The following is a 26,552-nucleotide window of genomic DNA, read 5'->3' as shown; positions in this document are numbered from 1 at the left end:
AGAAATCCAAGTGCTGCTTGTTTCCTGAGCTCTCCAGCCTCACAGGGCTTAAGAGGAAGTCATCAGCATCTCTTTCAAATAGAGGGAAAAAATGAAGGTGTTTGGATTCCATCAAACTGCTTCAAATTCAAAATAAGAGTTAATATTAAATTAGGTAACCCCCCCCTCCCAAAAATGCTGGTTTGCCATTCCTCAGATGAAGGTGACAGATTGCTGGGATGTCTCTGGCCTCAGGTGGGTGTTCTGTTAATTAAAATAATCAGCCCTAAATCACAGATCTCAGGGTGAGGTTCAGTCAATAGAACAGTTTAGCCAAGCCATTAAAAATGACAGCTATTAAACAAAGTGAAACACACCCAAACTGCACTCAGTAAGATTAAGAGTGTGCATACTGTAAATACTCTAATCTTCATCTGATTCTGAAATGAAGTTGATATCTTTGCCTGCTGAATCTTTAAGAAAAGATTAGGGTGTCTCAACAGCGAAGGCTCTCTGCTTCATCTGAGCTATAACAATGAGAAATCTCCTCAGGATATTTTAATATTTGGGCAGAAAGGAGCCAGGAGATCCCATCCCTCAGATGCTGGGGCCCAACTGCTCAGGGCATTAAATGACAACATGAGCATCTTGGATCCTGATGTGAAGCATATTGGGAACCAGTGTAGTTCTATCATTCTGAAGGCCAGGTCCTTATAGAGCCTACTGCAGTAATCTAGATGGGAAACTCCGGAACTGTGAATTATAGCAACCATATGGTCCTAGACCAAGGATCGTTGTAGCTAGTGGAGTCAGTCAAAGCTAACTAAAATCCTTTAAGCCACTAAGACTGCACAAGTATCTAGTGACAAGGTTGAATGGAGAACTCTCAGTCTATGTACAGTTTCCTTCAATCCCATATAGGGTTAGTCTAATCAAAGGTATACCAATCTGCCAAACCTACATCATATTAGGACTTGGCCTCCATTAAGTGGATCTCATGTAGACTCTTCCATTATGCTGGCAGTATTCTAGCACCTACATTGCTACGGTTGGCTTTTTTAGTAAGAGAAAGAAAGAATATGTTGATGACATCCAATTCAAGATAGAAATTCCAGTTTCATTCTGTGGTATGGTGGTTAAGGCATTGGACCAGTAACAGGGAGACTCGGGATCTCAGCAGGTGACCTTGGGCCTTTTCAGACCAACCTGTCTCACAAAATTGTTGTTATGGGGACAAATAGGAGGAGGGAACACTGCATAGCATCTTGAGCTCCAGCAATTACTAACTAGCTAACTAAATAAATACATGATAAATGTTGAATTATGCCATAGTTAATGTATCATATAACCTTTATTATTGATTGGAAGGACATATATAATATCCTGTAATTTCCATCTGCTGCTCTAGGGTCTTTTAATGAGGAAACAGAAGCCATATGTTCTGGCATATTGATCTACTTCACTCTTTATGATTGCTTGAAGAAATAGAAAGTTATGATTGTGTGTTATGATATTAATATTATACAGTTAGATGTTAGTTGTAAATTGATCACACTATAATTTCATTTCTTGAAAATTAAAAGGAATAGGGGTTAAAATATAAAGAAATGAATAAATTATAATGGCATGTTGATAACTGAAAGCCAACTAAGCTTTTGCTCTGTCCATGATCTACTTGCTGTTGGATGATTCAATGAATTTCTGGGTCATAAGACATATCTGCTTTTTGTATTTCTAAGTGCCATAATTGGCTTAATCTGCAACCATTCACCCAATCAATTCAGCAAATCTAAATTCACTTTGGGTAGATGGAAAAAAGGGGGGGGGTATTTTTGTCCTTTGCCTTAAGATAAACTGGCCAATGGTTTAAACATGTGTAGGGAAAGAGATTCATCAGAAAGATGAGTTTTTAAAGATGGAGCTGTTATAGCAGTGATCAGGCCCCAATGAGCCTTGGAACAGCAGTTCTTTCTGTTGGCAAAGTGGAAATGTTGGCACTCTGTTGTGACCCCTGTTTATTAAAAAGGAATGATGAATTAGCTGTGAAGCTTATTGGGGAAGAAAGAATGAGTAAGCATCTGAGGGATCTGAGTCTCTTCTCTTCAGTAGCCATTGTAAGTTGGGAATATGAACGCAAAATTGATTGCATCTACATTAGTGTTTAGATTTGTGTAAGTCAAATAACAGGCAAACCTGAAGCAAAGAGCAAGTAAGAAATACCATTGGAGGAAATGGGCTAGTCTAGGAAGTTAAGGGAGGAAGAGATAAAAGCTTTAGCAGCTGCCAGAAAAGGGCTTAAGAAAACAGAAATATTTCATTCCTCTATAAAGCCTTGTTTAATGTTGCTGTGTAAGCCACAGTTTTCCAGTTGTGATGGAACATCAGTTTAGAATTTCTCCAAGTACTTTCACAGAATCATCTAAAAAATGTAAACTAACACACCTCAATACAGAAAGCATAACAAAAATCCAGCTCTATTTTTTAAAGAATGACATTTCTTGCAAAGTATCTAATGTACAGTTTTATTTTTCCTGTTCCCCAAGCTTGTAAGATTCTGTTGAGATCGTTACAGCTTTCAGTCTTATGGTCTGCATCGTTACTTTCTGAGATTCCATCAGGCTTCATCTGTGGTCTCAATGACCATCAGCACCAGAATCTTCCTTACTGTTCCCTCAGTCATCAGAAGTAAATAGGCAAGAAAATCTAAGGTTGCCACAGTTAAAGCTGCCACTTTCCCCATGGCCTCTCAAGCCAGTGCCAACTCAGTTCCTGAGCTTCTAACCTGGTCTCTGCAAATTTGAAAAATTCTCCTTCAAATTGATAATTCCATTCAGAAAATTAAATTGACATCTCAAATCAGATCAATTTAATGTCTGAATAAAATGTTAAGAAGCCCACAACTATTGAACATGAATAAAAGCGTCCCACTGACCTCATCTGAGTCAAAGACATTCAGTAATATTTGATTTGACTAAGAAAGGTTGATGGTTTGAACAAACTACCTTTAAATTGAATCTCTGAATCAATTTTTTGCATAGCCCTGCTTTTATTTGGTTTTCTCATTTCATGGTCATCATCTTTAGCATTTAATATGACTGGTAATGTTTTTTTTTCTCCATCTACACATACGTGCCAATGGAGAATACTACTTCATGCATTGATGAAATAAATTCTTGTTTATGAAAGTCTTTGCCATATAAGTGTAGTTGGGGTTAAGGTGCCAAGATGTGTGACAGGCAGAAATCCACATTATTATTGTGGTGCCAGTAATCCCTTTGCTAAAAAAAATAACTCTGTCAGAGAAAGGTAATTATCTTTATTATGAATTAAGATAAATCACTTGAAAGTAATTCAGATCAAAGATATGAAAATTTAAACTTTCATTGTATATATGTGAGCACAGATTAGGCCTGTATAAATTAGCCTTGAATTCCTGATGCAAAGACAGTCTATTTGATTTGAGCCATTTCTAAATCTGAAATTAGCTTCAATACTCATCCATAGGCCATAGTGAGGGAGCCAGGAATCAGGACAGACACAAAAGTGTGTGCGCGCGCACACAGACTTGAGGTTATATTAAGGAACACCCATTGACTTGCCCTTGAGGGACGGTGTAGCTTTGCTGCTCATGATGACTTGCTTTTCTGGAGTGCCCGGCAGGGTGGCATAGCTTGTTAGATTGGCGCTCCTGAGAAGGACCTCCTTTTCTCCCACTCAGATGCCCGGATGTGAAAGCTACACAAACTGAATTTCTCTCTCCCATGTAATGATTAGAGATACTTTCCTCCTCTGGGTTTACTCCTTGTGGGAATGGGTGTGTGTGATAAAGAAGCTCAGCTAGTGAAGCTTCACTTGTTGTGAAAAGGCAACATGGAAAAAGCATCTGTCTTTTGAGTTTCACCTGTTGAGCTTCACCCGTCTCTGCCTTGTAAAATACTGCTTAAATTATTCAAAATGTGAGAGCAAGTGTGACTGATTTTTTGGGGGGGGGGCAGTACTGAGTTTCTGTACAAACTGTCTTAATCCTGATAGAGCCGCCTTGACCCAGGGTGGTCTGGGGGGTAGGGGGCTTAATTTCCTCTGATTTTTCTTTGGGTTTCATAATAGCCATTTCAAATCCATAAATATCATGCCATGCCATGAACTGAAGCTGGTCATGGCATAGATGAAGGAGGGCTTCAGAAGCAGATTGCAGTTGCCACTGGCAGATATCCAATATTTTTTACCCTGGGTGGGTAGCACATTGCTAAGCAATTATTTTATTGTCTGTAGCCACAGCTACCTTTACTTTACTTTACTTTACCTTGGGTTAGGAGTGATTCATCTTGCTACCGAGCAAGTTTGAAAATGGAGAAACCCAAGGGAATAGATAAGGCTCAGTGTAGTCTGATAAATACTTACTAGAAACTTGGCAGTGAATGAGAACTTTGTTAAAAGTGATTGCTAGATTGGGGGGTGGGGGGCGGGAGGCGTTTGAGCCTAACGTTCATTGTAGATTGTAGGTTTGTTTGACAGGATTGGAAAGATAAACGTTGACATCTCCAAATCCTGCAAGGAGCCCTATAAGGTGTTTTGTTTTTAATTTCATACAGAAGAAAAAGTCTCCCTTGGTCCTAAGTTGTCATCACCTGTCATTTACTGTAGGTCACAGGAGTCCTCCTCACTGCGGAGAGCAGAGTAGAACTCAAGGCTCCCTACTCTTCAGTCACACCTTACGAAATATTGTTTGCTGTGAAGTGCAAAATGGGCTTGTAAAAATACAGAACCCAAAGTGTCTTTAAAATGGGAGAGCAAAAAGCATGTGTTGCTGTTTCTGTTTTTAACTACGTTGAAGAGCTTCTCTGAAATGAAATGCAATGAAAGACTGGAGATCTATTATAGTATATTATATTAATATGATATGTGAGCCTCCCAGAGTTGCTTAGATGGGCAGCCATGCAAATCAAATGAATAATAAATATTACATTATGTTATTAGGGGCCTATTCTTATTAAATAAACCTAAATGAAGTCTCTGTATTGTATGCTGGCAAAAAAAATGAACAGGATGTAATAGTTATGATTTTGATTTATATGCTGTTGAATTTATGCACCGTTTTCAGTAACATAAATCACAGTAAAACATTAATGGTAAGGACATTAACTAACAAGACAAAAATAACTTAATACAACTTCATAAAAAAGGACCAAAATGCAACAAGGCTGCATACTCTCCCTTTATTTATTCAACTTAAATACAGAATATATATTAAGGGAAGCTGGATCGGAAGAAGATGAGCGTGGTTTAAAAACTGAGGAAAAAAACATCAATAACCTGCGCTATGCTGATGATGCTACCTGATAGCCAAAAACGCAAAGGATCTGCAAGCCCTGGTATTAAAAGTCAAAGGGCACAGTGAAAAAATGGGACTAAAATTATATATAAAGAAGACCAAATTAGTGACAACAGGTAGAACAATCAGCCTTAGAATTGACAATGAAGATATCTGGATACCTTCTGCCTTTTAGGATCAACCACCAACAGTAAAGGAGTAAGCAGTCAATAAATGCACCGCAGACTAGCACTCGGCACAGCAGCCATGAAGGCCTTGGAAAAGACATTCAAATACTGTGATGTGTCTATCTCTACAACGACCAGAATTGTGCAAGCAATCATGGTATTCCCTGTGACACTGTATGGATAGGAAGAGCATTGACACATTTGAACTTTGATGTTGGGAAGACTCCTGAGAATACCATGGACAGCCAAAAAACCAAACCCATGGATCGTTGAACAATCAACCCAGAGTTCTCACTCGAGGCACAAATGACCAGGCTCAAATGTTCCTACTTTGGACACGTTATGCAAAGGCCCAGCTCTCTGGAAAAGGCTCTAACAGTGGAAAGGTGGAAGGAAAGAGAAGAACAACAGCAGGATGGATGGACTCAGTTACAGCGGTAACAGGTGCAATGTTGAAAGACCTGAAAAACCAGGTTAGGGACAAATCATCATGGAGAAAATCTATCTACGTGGTTGCTAGGAGTCAAAAACAACTTGATGGCACATAATCAATTTTCTAAATGTTTAAACTAAGGAGAGATAGCTCAGAAATTCAGAATATTGATCATAAAACTAGTTTGTATTGCTGAATATTCCTGTTTAAGCATGCTGAGGGATCAACTCAGTAGAACTAAAAAAAAGTCATTTGAAAGTGTTAACTGTATATATTTACATAATTTTTTTTTTTAAACTCCTGGTTTAACATTTGAGCCTGTTATTTAACCAAAACCATGTAGGAAAAAAAATCCAATATTTTTATCAAGACTGAGCAATCACATTTGAATCCCAGAAGGTACTTTTGACTGGCCAGGGACATGAACATAGCACATGCCTGCAGCTCTTTAAAGCAGCCATGTTTTTTCTCAGCATTTCACCACAGTTTTAAAGGGTTACCAACAGGTGTTACGTTTGTACCCCCAGGCACTCGGAAGCACTTATTTTGAATTATGTCCAAATTGCTGCATAGCTGTATAATTTATAAATAGAATATGTCCACTGAGGTGATTCTCAAATTATCTAAGAGTATAACTTCCACTAATGTGAATATCCCTGACGAGACAAACATTAGAGTTGCTATGTTGACATTTTGAGGACTGTAATCCATGTTTTCAGCGTCCAGTTTAGGATAATGGAGACAACAGAAATTTCTCATAGCCATTTGGTTTAAATTATGGGTTCACAGAGTTTGACAGCTCCACAGTGTGGTAAAAAATATAACTGCAGTGAATCCCATAGCTGTTCTTATACATTATTCATAGAAAGCAGCCAACATTGATGCCCAACTGAGTTTTCCTCTTGCTTATGGAAATAAGTGACTAATAAGCTTTCCTCTTTTGGCAAAATAGGGAAGAAATGCTTGTTTGTCAATACACAGAGTTTCTATTGTTCGTATGGTAGATCTCATGCTCATCCACATTACTTGTGGGGTGGGGCAAAAAGGGAGCAAGACAGCACAAAATGTCTTCAATGTTTCCTTTGTCTTTTAAGTCACAGGATAGGCAAGCCAAAAGACAGAATGACAGCAGGCTGGGAAAAAGTTGGGACAGGATGAGAAAATAACAGAAATATAGGGAAATGTCTGTGTTCCACCTTAGAATGATGTCCAAACCCAGCCGTATGTATGAAATGCTGTGGTGTCTGCATTTGAACCACCTTCTGCTAAATACAGTTATAGGGTGTTGTATATGTGCATTTAGTATGTGATTAATCATTTCAGAGCTGTTTTCCAAAGAGAGACAACCAACCCCTTTGCCTGATATGAGGTTTGAAATTTGGGAGGAATCTGCCAGATTTCCATGGAGGATAGGGGGAAAAAAATGTGAAGGGTATCAAATGAGATTTCATTGCATCTTTTCTACAACCAAAGAGTTTTACAAAGGGTCCTGTTGAAATCTTCCATTTTGTAATCTTCCCATGTTTTCCACCCCTTCATGGATCACTGCCTTGTCGTGGCGAAGGGGCTTGCGTAACTCAGTGAAGCCATGAGCTATACCGTGCAGGGCCACCCAAGACGGACAGGTCATGACAGAGAGTTCTGACAAAATGTGGTCCACTGGAGAAGGAAATGGCAACCCACTCCAGTATCCTTGCCAAGAAAACCCCATGGACAATGTTAGAAGGCTAAAAGATATGATGCCGGAAGATGAGCCCCTCAGGTCGGAAGGTGTCCAATATGCTACTGGGGAAGAGCGGAGGGCAATTCCAAGTAGCTCCAGAAAGAGTGAAGCGGCTGGGCCAAAGCCGAAAGGACGTTCAGCTGTGGATGTATCTGGAAGCGAAAAGAAGGTCCGATGCTGTAAAGAACAATATTGTATAGGTACCTGGAATGTAAGATCTATGAACCAAGGCAAGCTGGATGTGGTCAAACATGAGATGACAAGATTGAACGTCGACATCTTGGGAATTAGCGAACTGAAATGGACGGGAATGGATGAATTTAATTCGGGTGACCATTATATCTACTACTGTGGGCAAGAAACCCTTAGAAGAAATGGAGTTGCACTCATAGTGAATAAGAGAGTGGGAAAGGCAGTAATGGGGTACAACCTCAAAAACGACAGAATGATCTCAGTGCGTATCCAAGGCAAACCATTCAACATCACAGTAATCCAAGTCTATGCCCCAACCACTGATGCTGAAGAAGCTGAGGTTGACCGCTTCTATGAAGACCTACAACATCTTCTAGAACTAGCACCAAAAAAAGATGTCCTTTTCATCATAGGGGATTAGAATGCTAGAGTAGGAAGTCAAGGAGTAATTGGAATAACAGGCAAGTTTGGCCTTGGAGCACAAAATGAAGCAGGGCAAAGGCTAATAGAATTCTGTCAAGAGAACAAGCTAGTCATAGCAAACACTCTTTTCCAACAACACAAGAGACGACTCTACACATGGACATCACCAGATGGTCAATACCGAAACCAGATTGATTACATACTTTGCAGTCAAAGATGGAGAAGCTCTATACAGACAGCAAAAACAAGACCAGGAGCTGACTGTGGCTCAGATCATGAGCTTCTTACTGCAAAATTTAGGCTTAAATTGAAGAATGTAGGGAAAACCACTAGACCACTCAGGTATGACTTAGATCATATTCCTTGTGAGTACACAGTGAAGGTGATGAATAGATTTAGAGGATTAGATTTGGTAGACAGAGTGCCTGAAGAACTATGGACGGAGGTCTGTAACATTGTACAGGAGGCAGCAACTAAAACCATCCCAAGGAAAAAGAAATGCAAGAAAGCAAAATGGCTGTCTGATGAGGCTTTACAAATAGCTGTGGAAAGAAGGAATGCGAAAAGCAAGGGTGAAAGGGAAAGATATAAGCAACTGAATGCAGATTTCCAGAGAATAGCAAGGAGAGATAAGAAGGCCTTCTTAAATGAACAGTGCAAAGAAATTGAGGAAAACAATAGAATGGGGAAGACTAGAGATCTCTTCAAGAAAATTGGAGTTATCAAAGGAACATTTAGTGCAAAGATGGGCATGATAAAGGACAAAAAAGGCAGGGACCTAACAGAAGCAGAAGAGATTAAGAAGAGGTGGCAAGAATACACAGAAGAACTATACAAGAAAGATCTTAATGTCCCTGATGTCCATGCTGGTGTGGTCACTGACCTTGAGCCAGACATCCTAGAGAGTGAAGTCAAGTGGGCCTTAGGAAGCATTGCTAACAACAAAGCTAGTGGAGATGACAGTATTCCAGCTGAGTTATTTAAAATACTAAAAGATGATGCTGTTAAAGTGCTGCACTCAATATGCCAGCAAGTCTGGAAAACGCAACAGTGGCCACGGGATTGGAAAAGGTCAGTTTACATTCCAATTCCAAAGAAGGGCAATGCCAAAGAATGCTCAAACTATCGCACAATTGCACTCATTTCACATGCTAGCAAGGTTATGCTCAAAATCCTACAAGCTAGGCTTCAGCAGTACGTGAACCGAGAACTACTGGATGTACAAGCTGGGTTTCGAAGAGGCAGAGGAACTAGAGATCAAATTGCCAACATTTGCTGGATCATGGAGAAAGCACGAGAGTTCCAGAAAAACATCTACTTCTGCTTCATTGACTATGCAAAAGCCTTTGATTGTGTGGATCACAACAAACTGTGGCAAATTCTTAAAGAGATGGGGGTACCAGACCATCTTACCTGTCTCCTGAGAAATCTGTATGCAGGCCAAGAAGCAACAGTTAGAACCAGTCACGGAACAACCGATTGGTTCAAAATAGGGAAAGGAGTACAACGAGGCTGTATACTGTCACCCTGCTTATTTAACCTATATGCAGAGTACATCATGAGAAATGCCAGGCTGGAAGAATCACAAGCCGGAATTAAGATTGCAGGGAGAATCATCAATAACCTAAGATATGCAGACGATACCACCCTAGTGGCAGAAAGTGAAGAAGAACTAAAGAGCCTCTTGATGAGGGTGAAAGAGGAGAGTGTGAAATCTGGCTTGAAACTCAACATTAAAAAAACTAAGATCATGGCATCTGGACCCATCAATTCCTGGCAAATAGAAGGGGTAGAAATGGAAGTAGTAACAGACTTCATTTATTTGGGCTCCAAGATCACCGCAGATGGAGACTGCAGCCATGAAATTAAAAGACGCTTGCTCCTTGGGAGGAAAGCTATGGCAAACCTAGATAGCATATTAAAAAGCAGAGACGTCACCTTGCCGACAAAGATCCGCATAGTCAAAGCTATGGTTTTTCCAGTAGTAATGTATGGCTGTGAGAGCTGGACCATATAGAAGGCTGAGCGCCGAAGAATTGATGCCTTTGAACTGTGGTGCTGGAGAAGACTCTTAAGAGTCCCCTGGACTGCTAGGAGGTCAAACCAGTCAATCTTAAAGGAAATCAACCCTGATTGCTCATTGGAAGGACTGATAATGAAGCTCAAGCTCAGATACTTTGGTCACCTAATGCGAAGAGAGGACTCTTTGGAGAAGACCCTGATGCTGGGAAAGATTGAAGGCAAAAGGAGAAGAGGACGGCAGAGGATGAGATGGTTAGATAGCATCACTGAAGCAATGAGCATGAAACTGAGCAAACTCAGGGAGGTAGTGAAGGACAGGAAGGCCTGGCCCAATATGGTTCATGGGGTTACGAAGAGTCGGACACGACTTAACGACTGAACAACAACAACAACAACATGTTTTCCAATGGTACCTTTTCCTTTATACTAAATGATTATGAAGGAAAGAAAGATGAAGTCATTGCAGAATGCCGTGAGGTTGGTAGAGCTCAGAATGCTCCCTCTGAAACTCTTTCTAATGCAAATTAATTTTCGAACATCATATATGTAACAAAACATCTAAAATAGCTTCAGTGGTACAAACTTGTAATTCTGTTTATCAGGCAGCTGGCCCATGCCGCTTCAAAACACAGCAGGTGTGAACAGAACTTTTTGTAGGTTTTTCCCCAGTGGGGTTATGATTTCATGAACAGAGTTTGCTTATATGGGATGTGTTGGAGAAAAAGGTGTATTTCATTCTTTGTTACCTAATCTTCATACTAAATTTAATTCTTTACTTGCTTATTGTTTTTTTAAGTAGAAGAAGTAGGAAAACAAATGAGCTTTCAGATACCGCAGCAACAGAATTGTTCAAATCACATTTCAAATTGGATTATAATTCCAAAAGAAACATTAAGCTCTGAAACAGCAAGAGACTGCGGTTCTCACCAGCAGAAATTGGGGAGTGGTCAATAGCACTTTAGTGGCTTTGTAATTTCAGCCTGAAAGAAGTTAGTTGATTAAAGCTAACAGGGCCCAAAGGCCATTGGTATGAATTATTAGCTGAGAGCTCATCAGACAAAATGAAGTCTGACTCAGCTGCATGAAGAAGTAAGATAATGAAGTCTCCAGTAATTGACTTTGAGGTTCAAAGCAAGTTGAATTTAATTTTTATGCTCATGCAGGGGAGACTGCAGAATTATGGATGCAGTTAGTCTAAGATCTGTTTTAAAGTGTGGATAAGCATGCTTGGCGGGGAACTGGAGCTGCAGTCCAAGCACATCTGGAAAATGTCAGGTTGTGAAAAGTTGTTCTAGAAGCTCTTTGGATCACATGATATTCAGAAGTAATTGCAGTGTCCCTTCCTTTAGTGTCCAGGCTTCTGTTGATCAAAAATGGTAGGATATCTTTATGGGTTTGGAAATCCTGGTACCACTGGACATTTCTTTGTGGTATATGAGTTTGTCCTGCAGAGCATAGAAGAGTTGGGCCATCTAATGGATGGTATGAAGTGTTCACACAGTTCAGCGTCTGGTGGAAGTTCCATTCAGGCAGCCTGGGCAGACCATACGTGATAATTTTATCTTCCATGACGCTCTAATTATTCTTACAAAAGCCAATTCCTGACGTCTTATGTTATGGCAAGATGGTGTTCTTGTTTTTTTGTGCCAGTCCATTGAGTTTTTTGAGGTCCTTAATGCTATGTTGTTTTTTGTTTTGTTTTGTTTTGTTTCTTCTTACCAATCTTTCTTTTCCCCTGATTTACAGGTTCATCCAGGTCAGCACTATGACTGATGGGGACTATGACTATTTGATCAAACTCCTGGCCCTCGGGGATTCTGGGGTTGGAAAGACCACTTTACTGTACAGATACACAGACAACAAGTTTAACCCAAAGTTCATCACGACAGTAGGCATCGACTTCCGAGAAAAGCGTGTGGTGAGTTTCCTCTTAAAAAGGGGGAGAGAAGAGGCAGAAACGTGTTCCTGAAGCTTCCATTCTTTCAAAGGAAATATTTTCAATACCTCAGTGGGGCAATATCTGTTTCTTTGGATGGCTTTTGCCCTGCATTTTGTAGCCTTCACCTGAATTCTGCGACACCTGACCAGTCTTTTCGTCCAGTCCAAGTATTTGTATATAGTTTTGTTTCTTCCCAATTTAATCAGTCTTATAAGTTTTAACTTCTGTGCTTTCAAGGCTGTTTACACTGCTGTCTGTGAAGCAATCTGGAAGCCTCGATAATAGTCTAAGATTCACTGTTCTTTAAAATTTGCCATATTAATATAGATTTGGATGTTTTCAACATCATCATTATTTATATTTTTGATTTGCTCAGTAGCTGATTCTGAGCTTACCTTCTTTCCGCAACAGGGATTTTAAAGTCATGGGAGCTCATACTGGCATATAGTACAGGCATCTTTGTGTGATCTGCTGTTTACTTAGCTCTTAAGGGAGTTTTGGGGGATCAAAGCTGAAAAGTATTTGGAGAGTCTCTAGATTGATATGGGAGCATTTGCGGAAACTAGATGAGAACACTGAGGCTTTCTTTTTTTTTTTTTTTTTTTTGGAGGGTGGCTATAGCTAAAAACGTGTGTGTGTGTGTGTGTTTGTATGTGTATTAAAGCAGTCTTTCCATCCTTGATTTGTTAGTCTAGCCCATGTCACAGCCATATGGTATCTCATGCCGGTTATAATTCCTGTTGGTGGGATTTAGTATTTTCAGAGACACACACATGAGAAATTGCTATTCCTGGAAGCCTCCATGTGTTTGCCACTGTTCAACTGTTGTATTTTAACTCATTAGCAAGAGCTTTTCCCAGTGCATAAAGGAAGCAGCCTTACACTGGTTTTCTCTTAAAGAAGGTCCACTGATAAGGGGCTTTAAGACTGCTATCTAAATCTTATACTGACAAAAAAATTGTGTTCTCATTTCCAAGGGGAAATAAGAAAAGGATCTTGAATGCAATTTTACTTACTTACTTGCTCAACATTATTACAGGATTCAAACCCAGACTACGTGTGTATGTGTGTGTGTGTGTGTACACACACACAGATACAGATATATACTAAGCCTGTTACTGAGCTTGTTCTACTTCGCTGTCAACACTGCATGGATTCCACAGGCCACAAATGGAAACTTTGTGACAGCAAGAGTCATCTTGAGATCTTGATCTACCCAAAGAAGCTGTGCATAGAGAGAATGAAGCTTTGTCTCTACAGTATTGCACTGAAACACATTGCCCCCTGGAGATGTTATTATATTTATTTTCTTTTACATTTATATTTTAATAATAGATTATGATTATGGTATGTAATCAGGATTAACTTTTTCAGAAATATACGATGGTTAATTTACTTATGATCTGTGAACAAGAAAATATATTAGTAATGCACTGTTTGCAAACTTTGTGGAAACCTCATATTTCCTAGGTTTTGTGGATGTAATGTTTCTTTTCTAAATACCAGCTATGTATTCTGACACCCACAGCAAACATCTGTGTTGGGGACCCCCCCTTCCCTTCACTGAAATGTTCATCCTCCTCCTACTTGAGAAGCCAACTTCTGAAGTTCTCAGAATTGTCTGTTGCCTGCTAAATTTGGAAGTTAACAGAGCTCGTGGTTTCTACCATACGTATTAACCTCAAAACACAATCTTTTGAATCCTTCTTGTATATTAATTTCTGATTTCAATAGGATGGGAACTATGTCCTTCTAACTGGCTCAGGATGACTGAGATTGTTACTGAGGGTTTAGATTCTCATGGAGGAGAATAGATAGATCAGTTGCTATCCAGTGGCCAGCCAGGAGCCAATGGATTCTTTAGGATTCAAGGACAATAAACTCATACCATGGTGAAATGCCAGAAAGGGTTTTATTGAGTAAATATTAAGACAGTTAATAGAGAAACAAAGATAAACCAATTCACATCCCTTCAGCTTGCCAGGAACACCGAGAATGGCAGTGGATGAACTACCTGGAGCTCACAATTGTGCATCAGCATCCTAGAATGTCTGCTCTAGACCAATGTTCAGACTGGAGGCTTTCACCATCTCTTTATGCCAGAAAGGGACAGAGAGTATAAACAATAATACGTGGTAGTACCTCTCACCAAGGACTTGATCGTACCATTAGACAGTGGAACCTCTGCCAAGGATATTTTTAGGGAAGACCAGATCCCTAGCAGATGGCAACTGAGGATGGTTGATGGCATACCTGGTCAGTAGCCTGGGAACCTAGATAAGTGACCCTTTGCTAAGAGTGTGTTTATGAGGCGCTTGTTCCCTATCTCCTTAGCTGGTGTGCACCTCTCCCTTAGATTAGGGAGCTGGTGCTGTCCTCTTTATCTTAATTATTGAAGCAGGATTACAGATAAGAGGCAAGCAAGAGTGATTAACAATAGAATGATGCAATCTGCAAGGCTTGCTAAATAACTTCTTCTAAGGGCAGGTGTGAAGGAATGTGCAGTACAAAGCTTGGTAAATTATAGAGATTGCTTCAGCTGGCTAAATAACCCTTTCTACACAGGTATTTCTTCTGTCTGTCTGTCCATCCATCCATCCATCCATCCATCTGTGCAAAGGGGAAAAGGGGGTCCACAGCACTGTTTTTCACGTCCCATTTAATCCCCCTACATTTTAAAATCTCTGGGCATTTATCTGGAACAAAGGGGGAGATGAGGAATGTGTGATTCTGAAAACTAGATCCTCTAGCTTAAATACTGAAGACCATTTTTTTCCCCTAAGTTTCCTTTTACCCACTCTCATGCTAAGCTATTTGGCCTGGAGCACACCTCTCTCCTTCAATTCCACTTGCATAGGGACCATCTGCTGCTCCAAACTTCAATTCCATGGAGAATCTCAAATGAAATGTGTTGCTTATTTCCTTGGACCAAATACATGTTATGTTCCTTGCCATGTCGTTCAGGGGTGGCCAAGTCATCTCTTTAGTTCAGCACCTTTTCTATACCAAAGCAACATGCTAAATCTTCTAGGCATGCAAGGAGAGTAAATATGCAGCAGGTATTCTGTTTAGAAACATATTACATAAGAATAGCATATACACAAAGGACATAGTTTATTGCTTCAGTCTTAATTGGGTAGTCCAACATCCAGAGACTTAGATGTCTCCTTTGTATCTTAGCTGTGTGACAGTGACTAACTTTTTGGAGACCCTGAAGCAGTCTTCTGCAGCACTGTTTGCCATATGTGCACATCGTTTATCCCAATATGATCTGCCTAGATAGACCATTATCCAGTACAGTGGTACCTCGGTTCACGAACTTAATTTGTTCCGTGACTCTGGTCGCGACCCAAATTGGTCACGACCCAAATCAAATTTTCCCATAAGGTTCAATGTAAATATGGTTAATCCGTTCTGACCCCTCCAAATTTGGTCACCAACCGATTTTGGTTGTGACCCGAATCAAATTTTCCCATAAGGTTCAATGTAATTACGGTTAATCCGTTCTGAACCATATGTATTTTTTTTTTTTAAACCACAAAAATATGACACAAAGTACAGTACGAAGAGAGAGAACGCCAACCTTGCTCGACGCGACTTCTGGCATGGAGGACAGGAAGGCGGGTGGGGAGGCGGTTATTGCTTGGAGGGAGAGTCCCCCTCCCTACAGGAAGCCACGACCACGTGTCACGGCAGGGAAAATGGCCGTGGATCCTGTTCGTCACCCGATCCGGCGTTCACAAACGGAAGCAAAATTTTGCGAACAGTGCTGTTCGTGACCCGAATTGGTCGTGAACAGAAGCGTTCGTGACCCAAGGTACCACTGTATTAAGAATTCTAGTCTGCTGAATTTCAATCCAGTGCTTATACAGTCATCTTTCAACCTGCAAGGGTTTTCCACATTATTCTCCCACTCAATAACTCTATAAGAAAAGTTGAAAGAGAATGAATGCCCAAAGGCCTCCAAAAGGTTTTATAGCAAAGTGAAGTAAACTGTCACCAGTTCCAGTCTAATATTGTATTCATGAAGTGTCCAAGTGGTGGCTTCTCCTGGTGGCTTCATGGACAGATTTTTGCAGTTTTCTGGGCAACACTGCAGAAATGGCTTGTCACTGCCTTCTGGGAAGTTTTTTGATTTCTCAAGTCTAGCCTACAACCTTTGTGTTCATGGAGATCTCCTATCCATGTACTATTCCAGCCTTATCATGCTTAGCTTCTGAGACCAAATGAAATCTTCTAGGGGTTGGTACTTCCTGTGACAATATTGCAATCCTTACTGTCTGTGCTCCTCCAATAAATGCAGGGCTGGCTGCCAAAATCATCTGTGGAATAAGGCCGTGGTGATGAAAGGATCATATGATGTCTTTAGCATCCTTTCATACCCTGCATTTTCAGTTTGGCAAATCATAACTTCACTTTTAATTTTTAAATAAGTAATTGTCCCTCTATTAAAATATACAGTGAAGCTTTATTTGGTGTGTTTCAGGTGTACAACAGCCAGGGGTCAAGTGGGTCTCCTGGAAAAGCCTTTAAGGTCCATCTGCAGCTATGGGACACAGCTGGGCAAGAAAGGTAATATGCAAGAACTTAAAAAATCCAATGCAGAAGTAATTGGAAGAGGAAATGAATAACATTTTTCTATTAGATTTCTGTCATTTCAACTTAGGCAGGTTTTCAAGATAGAGACTTTTTATAATCATTTTTGCCATCACATTACTGTTTACAAAGAGGCTTCAGCTCTAGTTCTTAACTTGGATTATTTGGAATTTTGAATAAAAAGTGATTTGAAGCATTTTGGAATGTCAGATTTCAGGGGTACAATTGCCAAAAGTCTGCTTCTTGTCATTTTTAGTTAGAAGGCACAATATAAGGGCTAATAGAGAGCTAAACACATGATAAATTAAAGGCGAAAACCCCCCAAACCCATTGCAAAAATCCAGTACATTCATTGCCCCATACTTTCCATATTTTTGCTTTGTACTTAGTTTTACTCCAAAGCATAAGTGCCTCTGACCAAGACAGGTTCTCAGTCTTTGAACAAGAAGATGGACATGGAGCCATTCCAAAGAGAGAGTCGACATTTGTGATGGGCTTCCAAGGTCATCTTCCTATTTGTATATCTGAAATTTCTGACTGAATGCTGATCTAAAGTTTCCAGTACTGTTTCCTACAGAAATTGTGGCCCTGTTTCTGTATTCATTTGGATGTGTTGGACCAAGCAAAAGTTTTACCTTCGCAACATTGCATTGTAGCATTTATTTCACACACACGTACACTGAGCAGTGATCTGGCAGTTGTTAACTGGATGTGAGCTACATCCACAGGGCACAATTATGTTTGTCACTGACAAGCCACATTTTTTTTTTAACTGGAATGCTTTGTTCTACATCAGGAGAACTTCAGTTGGAACAGACAACATGCATGAGTTATGTGCTGTCCAGTTAGGCCCTAGTCAACCTTACCTGATTCAGAAAAGCTAAGCAGGCCTGGTCCTGTTTAATATTTGGATAAAGGCTAACAGGAAGTATGAGGAGTGTAGGCTAGATTGAAAAGTTGTTGGGGGAGGGGGGAAACCATACTGGAAGATATCAGCGGCAAGCTACTATGGCTTTGTTGCGAAGAAAATTACATGGATGTATCCATGGAGTCATCAGAAGTCAAGCTTGGCTGTAAGGAGACTTGACTGTTATTTTATAGCACAGTTGATTTTAATCTAATTTGATTATACTCTCATTGATTCCATGATTAAAATGTTTTAGGAAGATGACAGCCTTAGTCATTACAACCATGAGCTGTTAGCCGTTTATCAGGGCATTATCAGGGTAGTTTTCAGGATGTGAATTAATTCTCAGCTTATGGCTAAGCAAAATACTTTCTCAGCACTATAGCTCAGTGCTCTGCTTGAAGGTGTATGAGCAATACTATCAGAAATTTCATGTGCCTGGGTGGGCGCCTGAATCAGATCTCCAGGGGCTGCTCCTTGCCCATCTCTTTGGTAGTCAAAGGGAAATTTATAATGCAAATCCCCATCAGAATGGAACAGATTACAAGAGAACATAAAATTTCCCTGGAGCTACCTTGTAACCTGAAGGAGGACTTGTGCCTTAACAGTGAATCTGGATATGGGTTGACTATCCCTATAAAAAAATATTAAAGCTTTGCCTTGTCATTTATCTGTTGCTTGCAGCACCTTTAGAAAGCTCAGCAGTGAAATGTTTGCCTAATGCCTATTGCTTTTTTTTCCCCTTATAGCTCATGTTGTATGTTCACTCCCTTTCATTCCCTTTCTCCTAACAGATTCAGAAGTCTCACAACAGCTTTTTTCAGAGATGCCATGGGCTTCTTGCTAATGTTTGATCTCACCAGTCAACAGAGCTTCTTAAATGTCAGAAACTGGATGAGTAAGTGGAAAAAGCAGCTGTCTCTCTCAGCCTTGAGCGTTTTTAGGTTAAGCGGCATTGCATCTATCATCTTTAGTGCAGCATCAGTCCCCATAGAGGGTGGAATTATCTGTGCCATTCTTGAGATAATTAAACACTCTGCAGCAGGAGACCCACAGGGACCTTAGGAGTGATGTGGGATCCTCTCTGAAGCTGGCTTCTAGAGGTTCCTGGATCACTGCTGGCCTTGGCCACCAGCTGCAAGATACCTTTTATGGAAGCTTTAGGAAGCAAGTGGACTTTTACTTTGACCTGATAGAGTTGTTTTTCCACTGCTACACTGAAGCCTCTAGCATCGCCACTATATCATGTTTCTGCAAATTGCTGAGATCTACCTACAGTGGGGCAAAAAAGTATCTAGTCAGCCACCAATTGTGCAAGTTCTCCCACTTAAAAAGATGAGAGAGGCCTGTAATTTTCATCATAGGTATACCTCAACTATGAGAGACAAAATGGGAGAAAAAATCCAGAAAATCACATTGTCTGATTTTTAAAGAATTTATTTGCAAATCATGGTGGAAAATAAGTATTTGGTCACCTACAAACAAGCAAGATGTCTGGCTCTCACAGACCTGTAACTACTTCTTTAAGAGGCTCCTCTGTCCTCCACTTGTTACCTGTAGTAATGGCACCTGTTTGACCTTGTTATCAGTATAAAAGATACCTCTCCACAACCTCAAACAGTCACACTCCAAACTCCACTATGGCCAAGACCAAAGAGTTGTCGAAGGACACCAGAAACAAAATTGTAGACCTGCACCAGGCTGGGAAGACTGAATCTGCAATAGGCAAGCAGCTTGGTGTGAAGAAATCAACTGTGGGAGCAATAATTAGAAAATGGAAGACATACAAGACCACTGATAATCTCCCTCGATCTGGGGCTCCATGCAAGATCTCACCCCGTGGGGTCAAAATGATCACAAAAACGGTGAGCAAAAATCCCAGAACCACACAGGGGACCTAGTGAATGACCTGCAGAGAGCTGGGACCAAAGTAACAAAGGCTACCATCAGTAACACACTATGCCGCCAGGGACTCAAATCCTGCAGTGCCAGACGTGTCCCCCTGCTTAAGTCAGTGCATGTCCGGGCCCATCTGAAGTTTGCTAGAGAGCATTTGGATGATCCAGAAGAGGATTGGGAGAATGTCATATGGTCAGATGAAACCAAAGTAGAATGTTTTGGTCTAAACTCAACTCGTCATGTTTGGAGGAGAGAGAATGCTGAGTTGCATCCAAAGAACACCATACCTACTGTGAAGCATGGGGGTGGAAACATCATGCTTTGGGGCTGTTTTTCTGCAAAGGGACCAGGACGACTGATCCGTGTAAAGGAAAGAATGAATGGGGCCATGTATCGTGAGATTTGGAGTGAACACCTCCTTCCATCAGCAAGGGCATTGAAGATGAAACGTGGCTGGGTCTTTCAGCATGACAATGATCCCAAACACACTGCCCGGGCAATGAAGGAGTGGCTTCGTAAGAAGCATTTCAAGGTCCTGGAGTGGCCTAGCCAGTCTCCAGATCTCAACCCTATGGAAAACCTTTGGAGGGAGTTGAAAGTCCGTGTTGCCCAGTGACAGCCCCAAAACATCACTGCTCTAGAGGAGATCTGCATGGAGGAATAGGCCAAAATACCAGCAACAGTGTGTGAAAACCTTGTGAAGACTTACAGAAAATGTTTGACCTCTGTCATTGCCAACAAAGGATATATAACAAAGTATTGAGATGAACTTTTGATACTGACCAAATACTTATTTTCCACCATGATTTGCAAATAAATTCTTTACAAATCAGACAATGTGATTTTCTGGATTTTTTCCCCCCATTTTGTCTCTCATAGTTGAGGTATACCTATGATGAAAATTACAGGCCTCTCTCATCTTTTTAAGTGGGAGAACTTGCACAATTGGTGGCTGACTAAATACTTTTTTGCCCCACTGTAGGCTATTTTAAATGTTACCGAAACAATGTAGATGAACTGCTTGAAATATATTACCTATATGTGAATTATTATTTTTGTTGCAGCTGTGACAGAGAGAAGGAAAGCAATGCTTGTTGGCATTTTTAGAAATACTGATGTTAATTTGATTTATTGATTGGATGGTACAGTGTATTCTGGGCAAAAAGATACCTAACCATCCTGTTTCTGTCATACGTAATTTATTTTTTGATGTAAAAATAGGTAGTGAATTTGCCCATATTTCATCTACCAGCCTTTCCCAGCCAGGTTGAGCAGCACAACTGGAAGATACCAGGTTAGGGAAGACTGGGATGAAATAGAATTTCTGCTCCTCTATTTCCACATAACATTTCCAGACTCCTTACCAAGTTTCTACATTTTCTTTAGGTCAGTTGCAAGCAAATGCTTATTGCGAGAACCCTGACATAGTATTAATTGGAAATAAAGCTGACCTATCAGATCAGAGGGAGGTCAATGAAAGAGAAGCAAAAGAGCTTGCAGACAAATACAGGTAAGGCAAACAAATTTGTTGTCCTCTCAGCTAACTCAGGAGAAATCTGTACGGCCATTTGAGTCATGTCAAAGATGGGGTAGGACACAATGAAATGTTTAAGACAGTTGGTCTCAGAGGAAGAGAACCAAGCAAAATGTTGATTTTTTTCCCCATTATTGGCATCAGTGATTCTTAAAGCAGTTCCTTAATGGATAAGTGCTAATGTTAATAGGAATTTCTTTTCATGAGAGGGGCCAGTAGGCTTGATGGCCTTTCAGAAAGTGACTCAGTATTCTTACTGCTGAAGCCAAGCCATTCTGCTTTGAGACAAGACCCTTTGAGTACTGAATGTAAGGTGATCTTTGAAGGAAAAGCAGTAAGTTATTGTTATAAGTGTTCTATCTTGAAATATCTTACAATACTTTTTTATGTTTTCTTGTTTTAGCATTCCATACTTTGAAACAAGTGCAGCTACTGGCCAAAATGTGGACAAAGCCGTGGAGACACTCTTGGACTTAATAATGAAACGAATGGAACAGTGTGTTGACAAGTCTCAGATCTCTGACACAGCCAATGGGGGAAGTTCAGGAAAACTGGTGTCATCAAAATCTGACGAGAAGAAATGTGCTTGTTGACTTGGCCATTCAGGTTGAAGAAAAGGAATGAGAAATCATCTAATCAGAAAATAACAGAATGACCAATTGCTAAATTCAGCCTGGAACTCCAGTGGGCCACCTGAGACTGCTGTTCTTGTCTTAAGGAAGCCTGATTTTTTTTCAATGCTGATAAATCATGCTTCTGCATTTGAACAGATGTTACCCATCTTCATAGAAAATCCAGAGGCTCTCGTCTTCTCAATACAGTAGGCGAGTAAATACAGAAAATATTTGCTTTGGGGAGAGGATAATTGAAATGTTAGGAGCTACCTTTACAATAAAACAAGGGGTTGTCTTTGTAGGCCTGTGCCAACACTTCTCATCTCTTTGCCTTCTGTTGTGATGGACGTTGTGCATTTGCTAAACAGGTGATGAAAAAAAACCCAAAGAATATATTGTGCAGCTCGTTATAAACATCTCTGTTTTTGAAAACCAAAAAGTCACTGTTGTTACATTCAGCTGACTATTCTCATAAGGTGAGATCTGATTAAAACTGCAATTTAATCAGGTGGGATTGGAGGTATGTGGACTAGAGAGAGAAGATGTCCATACAGTGTAGTACAGTGTTGGAAAGGACCAGATGTAAACCATGAGAAAGTATTTGCTCAAAGCTGAAAAGTACTATCTGCCTTGAAATACTTGGCCAAGAGAACTGTGGGTGCTCTTTCACTGGTGACTCTGAGAATGATATTTCAATGGAATCCCCTTTCATTAAGAGACTATGTATTTATTAAGTTCTATGTGGATACAGTTAACATTTCTAATTAATGTCCTCCAGGACACACATACACACAAGATTATTTTTGCTTTTATTTTACATGCAGGGCACTTCCTAAACATGAAACTATGTTGAATGTTGATTTGGAAAATTAGATGTTCAAAGCAACGTCCTGATTACATATATAATGTATGTCTGTTTTTTCGATCACTTAGGAATGGAGAAGAGGAAGTTCCAGTAATGATTTTGTTACAGTAGAAATACTGTTAGTGAAGGATATATATACTTTAGAGCCAAACACAATAGGACGATGGTGATGATGATGAACCAAATGTGTGTCTTTAAAAAAAAAAATCAGACATTGTTTTTCTACTATGCACCATTTCTCTGAGTTGCCATTTTGGACTAAAAGGTCTGCTGGTGAAGTCATCAGAGCAACATGTCTTGTCCCAGAAGTGCTGTAGTTAGGCCTGTTGTCTTTCGCAACCCAGCCATTCCAAAATCGTCTGCAATCCCCTGCCACCATTTTCTGAATTAGAGAATTGATTTTACCAGGTTCTTCATCACTATCAATCCAAAGCAAAACAGTTGTTTATAATATTTATCACGATGCTCTTCATCAGTCTCTCAGTTATTAAAAATATATTTCTGGTTGCAAAGTGTGAGCACATTTCTCAGAAAGAGAAATAATGTAGAGGGATAAATTCACAGGGATATCTTATTTTTCATTTTTATTCCAGTACTGTGATACCTTCAGTACAGTTTTAAATATTTACTGCTTTTTGTAAGTCTGTAGAACTGGTTTTCAGAAAAAGGCAATTACTAGATCCCAGAAGTGTCTTCACTTTTGCTAATGCTTGATTGCTCAGCACTTATATTGGGAAATACTAATGTTTTTGTCTATGAAACCTGGAACATATTCGCTTGGATTCAGAATGCTTTGCTTGAAATCAAGGGCTGGGGGATACACTTAACTAAGTGTAAAAGAATAACAGATTCTTTATGCATTAAAGAGTATCTTCTCTTCTATATGGCCCTGCACTGTGAGGAATATTTCATCTCCTTTTTCTGCAATTCTGCTCTTTTATATCAAACATCTTTTAGCTTTCTAGTGGAAGAGGATATTGGAACAACGTATCCTCAATATTCCCAGCTGTTGCTACCTGCTCAGTGCTCTCTGTTGCATAGCGGTAAACCATGGGATTATCTGCTGCAAAATTTGGGCATATGGCTGACCTTAATGAGGAATCCCAGCTGACTTATTGAAAGTTGCCATTCAGAAATCTTCTAGCATCTAGCTTGAGAGTTTTGGATCTTCTGGCACCGTAGAACCAATCTGGAGGGACTAGTATACTCATATTCCAGTAGTATGCAAATGTCTAGGACTACCATACACATTTGGTTGCTTACTATCTGGAGTAGCAACTTTAAGAACTTGAAGTCATCCTAAAGGCACAATTATTCTTGGGCGTCATTTGTTGCAATCACATGCTGGGATACCCACCAGCATTCCTGCAAGATCTGCCCTTGCCTCTATCTCAGCATAATACCAACATGAGCGAATGTGTTATGCATGCATGTTAAACTTTTATATTGTGTACACAGAAAATTTCCTGACATTAAACACGGCAAAATAGCTGTTGGTGTTGTAGCTGTCATTATGCACACCTAAGCTCCTGCATGCATAAAATTTAGATGTTTATGGGGAACATTCATGATCACAATGTTAACCCACATGAACACGTGATTCAAATTCCCAGATTGGCACTATATTACCTTACTAATACCTTATGAAATCTGTTTGATGCAACTGGAAGGTTGCCATGATGGCAATACTGAAGTCCATCTTGCTTTTTCAATATAAATAGAATATAAATTCCATATCACATCAAAAAAATCTTTCATTATCTCTTGTGATCCTATCTCGCCAAGGAGACCAGGATATGTACGGTTGACATCAAATATATTGATGTAGGACATGTTGCCATTATAGTTCATAATTGGTTTCTCATCACAATAATTCTACATATAATTCAATATTTGATTAAAGTTCATCTGCAATTCATTGATGAATAATTGTAATGACAATAAGTTAAGATAATATTTCCAGTCTTCCTTTTGATCTGTTAAGATATGGTAATAGAGATTCTCTCTTCTCCTGACATGGTTTCATGAATATTTGAATCAAAACATTGGAGGTATATCTATGATTAATAGACCCATGGCTGTTCACTGCTCATATCCACTCTATTACTCAAAAGTACTCAGAAGTAATGACCAGCCTCACTTGCCAAGTGTGCTTCTGAGGTGCTTGTCTAAGATAGTGAAAGCACACCCAAGCCAACCATGGTTTCATAAACCATATATAATAGTTGAGGAAAAAAAACTTGAGAGTTGTTAGTTCTGTGTAGACATTTTTTTCCTGCTTTTATTGACAACAATCTGGTTTGCGTTTGCATTACACTGCAGCAGCTCAAACTTGACTTTGATGAAAGGAGCTTTGATTGCTTTGTTAAAGCCTCTGAAGAGCGAAAGTCGTTGGCTAATGAAATGCATATGATGTACCTAATAATGACTGTATATGGGATAAATCAATATATATTTCAGAGAAGGTTGTCCCATAACTGAAAGTGTGTTTTCTGTACTTGCTCAGCAGCCTTTCAACAACGTGTTCTACAAAGATCTACAAAGTATTCAAACTAACAATTTAGCTGCTGTTTTGTTATGAAAATCTAGCTTCCCCAATACAGTAAGTATTCTGTTGTCTGGTATTAAATGAAGTGACCACTGAAACAATTCAGCGCTGTTGGTTTTTTAGCTCCCTCTCCATTCCAACTGAGGCAGAATTGGGCAAGGTCCCTCATGGTCAGCTTTAGAGCTCCTCTTGAAGCTCAAGGTTAGTAACCATCAGGAGGAGTCTGGCTACCGTAGATTAATATGGCTCTCCTCCAGCAACATCCTCAAGACTTGTAAGGAACTCCCTTTAATTTCCTCAAAGATCCTTATTCTCTAAAATAAGTGCTTATGATGGCAGCTCTTCTAAAAGTCAAAGTAAAGCATAATCCGAATCACGTGTTTATGGCTGTTACAGAAGGGGATTAAGAAAGGGGAGAAAAGCAAGTTATGACAGAAGCACCATTGCAATCAAACTCTCAGAAGGGGTGAAGTCCTGCAGTCTGTGTGTGTTGTCTGTCCTTAAGTTTTTAGTTGTGCTGTATTTACAACAGCTCTCCTCATCTCATGCCATTTAGCACAAGGTCTGTAGGGGGTAGTTCTTAAGAAACGTAGACCCATCTTCAACTTCTACTTAAAAAGGACCTGCCTGGAGCTTTTCTGAACTTGATTTCACCCCAACTGTTTAAATCAACTCAAGAAGCTCTACTCTTCTCGAACTGCCATTTCTCCACCCCACAGTGGAATGTTCAGTGTATATAGCTGTATAATTCAAGGTACCTTATGTATTTCCCCGAATATATTTATTGAAATTATTCTTTTCAGACTTTGATTCAACACTAAGAGCCTCCTAATGGATCAGTTGCTGCTGCTGCTGTTTCCTCTTCCTCTTTTTTTTGGCTTTGTTTTGCTTTTAGTGTGCTCTTAAATTAGATAACTCAGAGCATGTTTTCTGTTGGTCTTTGAGACGGTTCTGTACAAGTTAAAGATTTGCATTCTGACCTAGGTGTTTGAATTATATCTCACTGCCAGCATAGCAGCGTCAGTCATATGCTGTGGCTTTTCAATGATATATACATATATATGTATTTATATGTGTGAGCGTGTGTGTGAATGCACACATATACATACATACAGTCAGATTTTATCCATTGGTGTCTGGGTTTATACAATATGGCTAAGGAATGTAATTCTGTCGTTTCATTTCTGCACTGTTCTTTTGAAATTAAAAACAATACATTTTTAAAGCAGTAGTTGATTGTTGTTTTGAAGAGCAAACATGATCTAATGTGTGTTGGGTCTGAGAAGGGTGAAAGGGATACACTGCAGATATCACACTAAGTCATAATGTGTCTTACTTGATTCTGGCTTTGCGTGCGATATGCACTCATTCACTGTAGT

At 39.8% G+C, this 26,552-nt stretch overlaps 1 protein-coding gene across 1 annotated transcript in view; it reads left to right on the top strand.

Moving 5' to 3' along the window:
* Positions 1 to 26,414, top strand: part of RAB27B (RAB27B, member RAS oncogene family) — a 37,862-nt gene extending 11,448 nt beyond the window's left edge. Inside the window, exons 2-6 of the mRNA XM_088152708.1 lie at positions 12,018 to 12,189; positions 16,697 to 16,782; positions 18,508 to 18,611; positions 20,999 to 21,122; positions 21,550 to 26,414. Of these exons, the coding sequence (XP_088008834.1) occupies positions 12,037 to 12,189; positions 16,697 to 16,782; positions 18,508 to 18,611; positions 20,999 to 21,122; positions 21,550 to 21,739 (657 nt within the window). The 5' untranslated portion in view covers positions 12,018 to 12,036 and the 3' untranslated portion in view covers positions 21,740 to 26,414. The remainder of the gene's footprint in view (positions 1 to 12,017; positions 12,190 to 16,696; positions 16,783 to 18,507; positions 18,612 to 20,998; positions 21,123 to 21,549) is intronic.
* The last annotated feature ends 138 nt before the right edge of the window (positions 26,415 to 26,552 follow it).

Source organism: Python bivittatus, unplaced genomic scaffold (assembly GCF_059951505.1).
Source record: "Python bivittatus isolate LINGU-HERP-01145 unplaced genomic scaffold, Pbiv_v1 ctg000570_np1212, whole genome shotgun sequence".
Taxonomy (NCBI): domain Eukaryota; kingdom Metazoa; phylum Chordata; class Lepidosauria; order Squamata; family Pythonidae; genus Python; species Python bivittatus.
The sequence above is the reverse complement of the archived record's forward strand: the minus strand, read 5'-3'. Positions and strand labels throughout refer to the sequence as shown.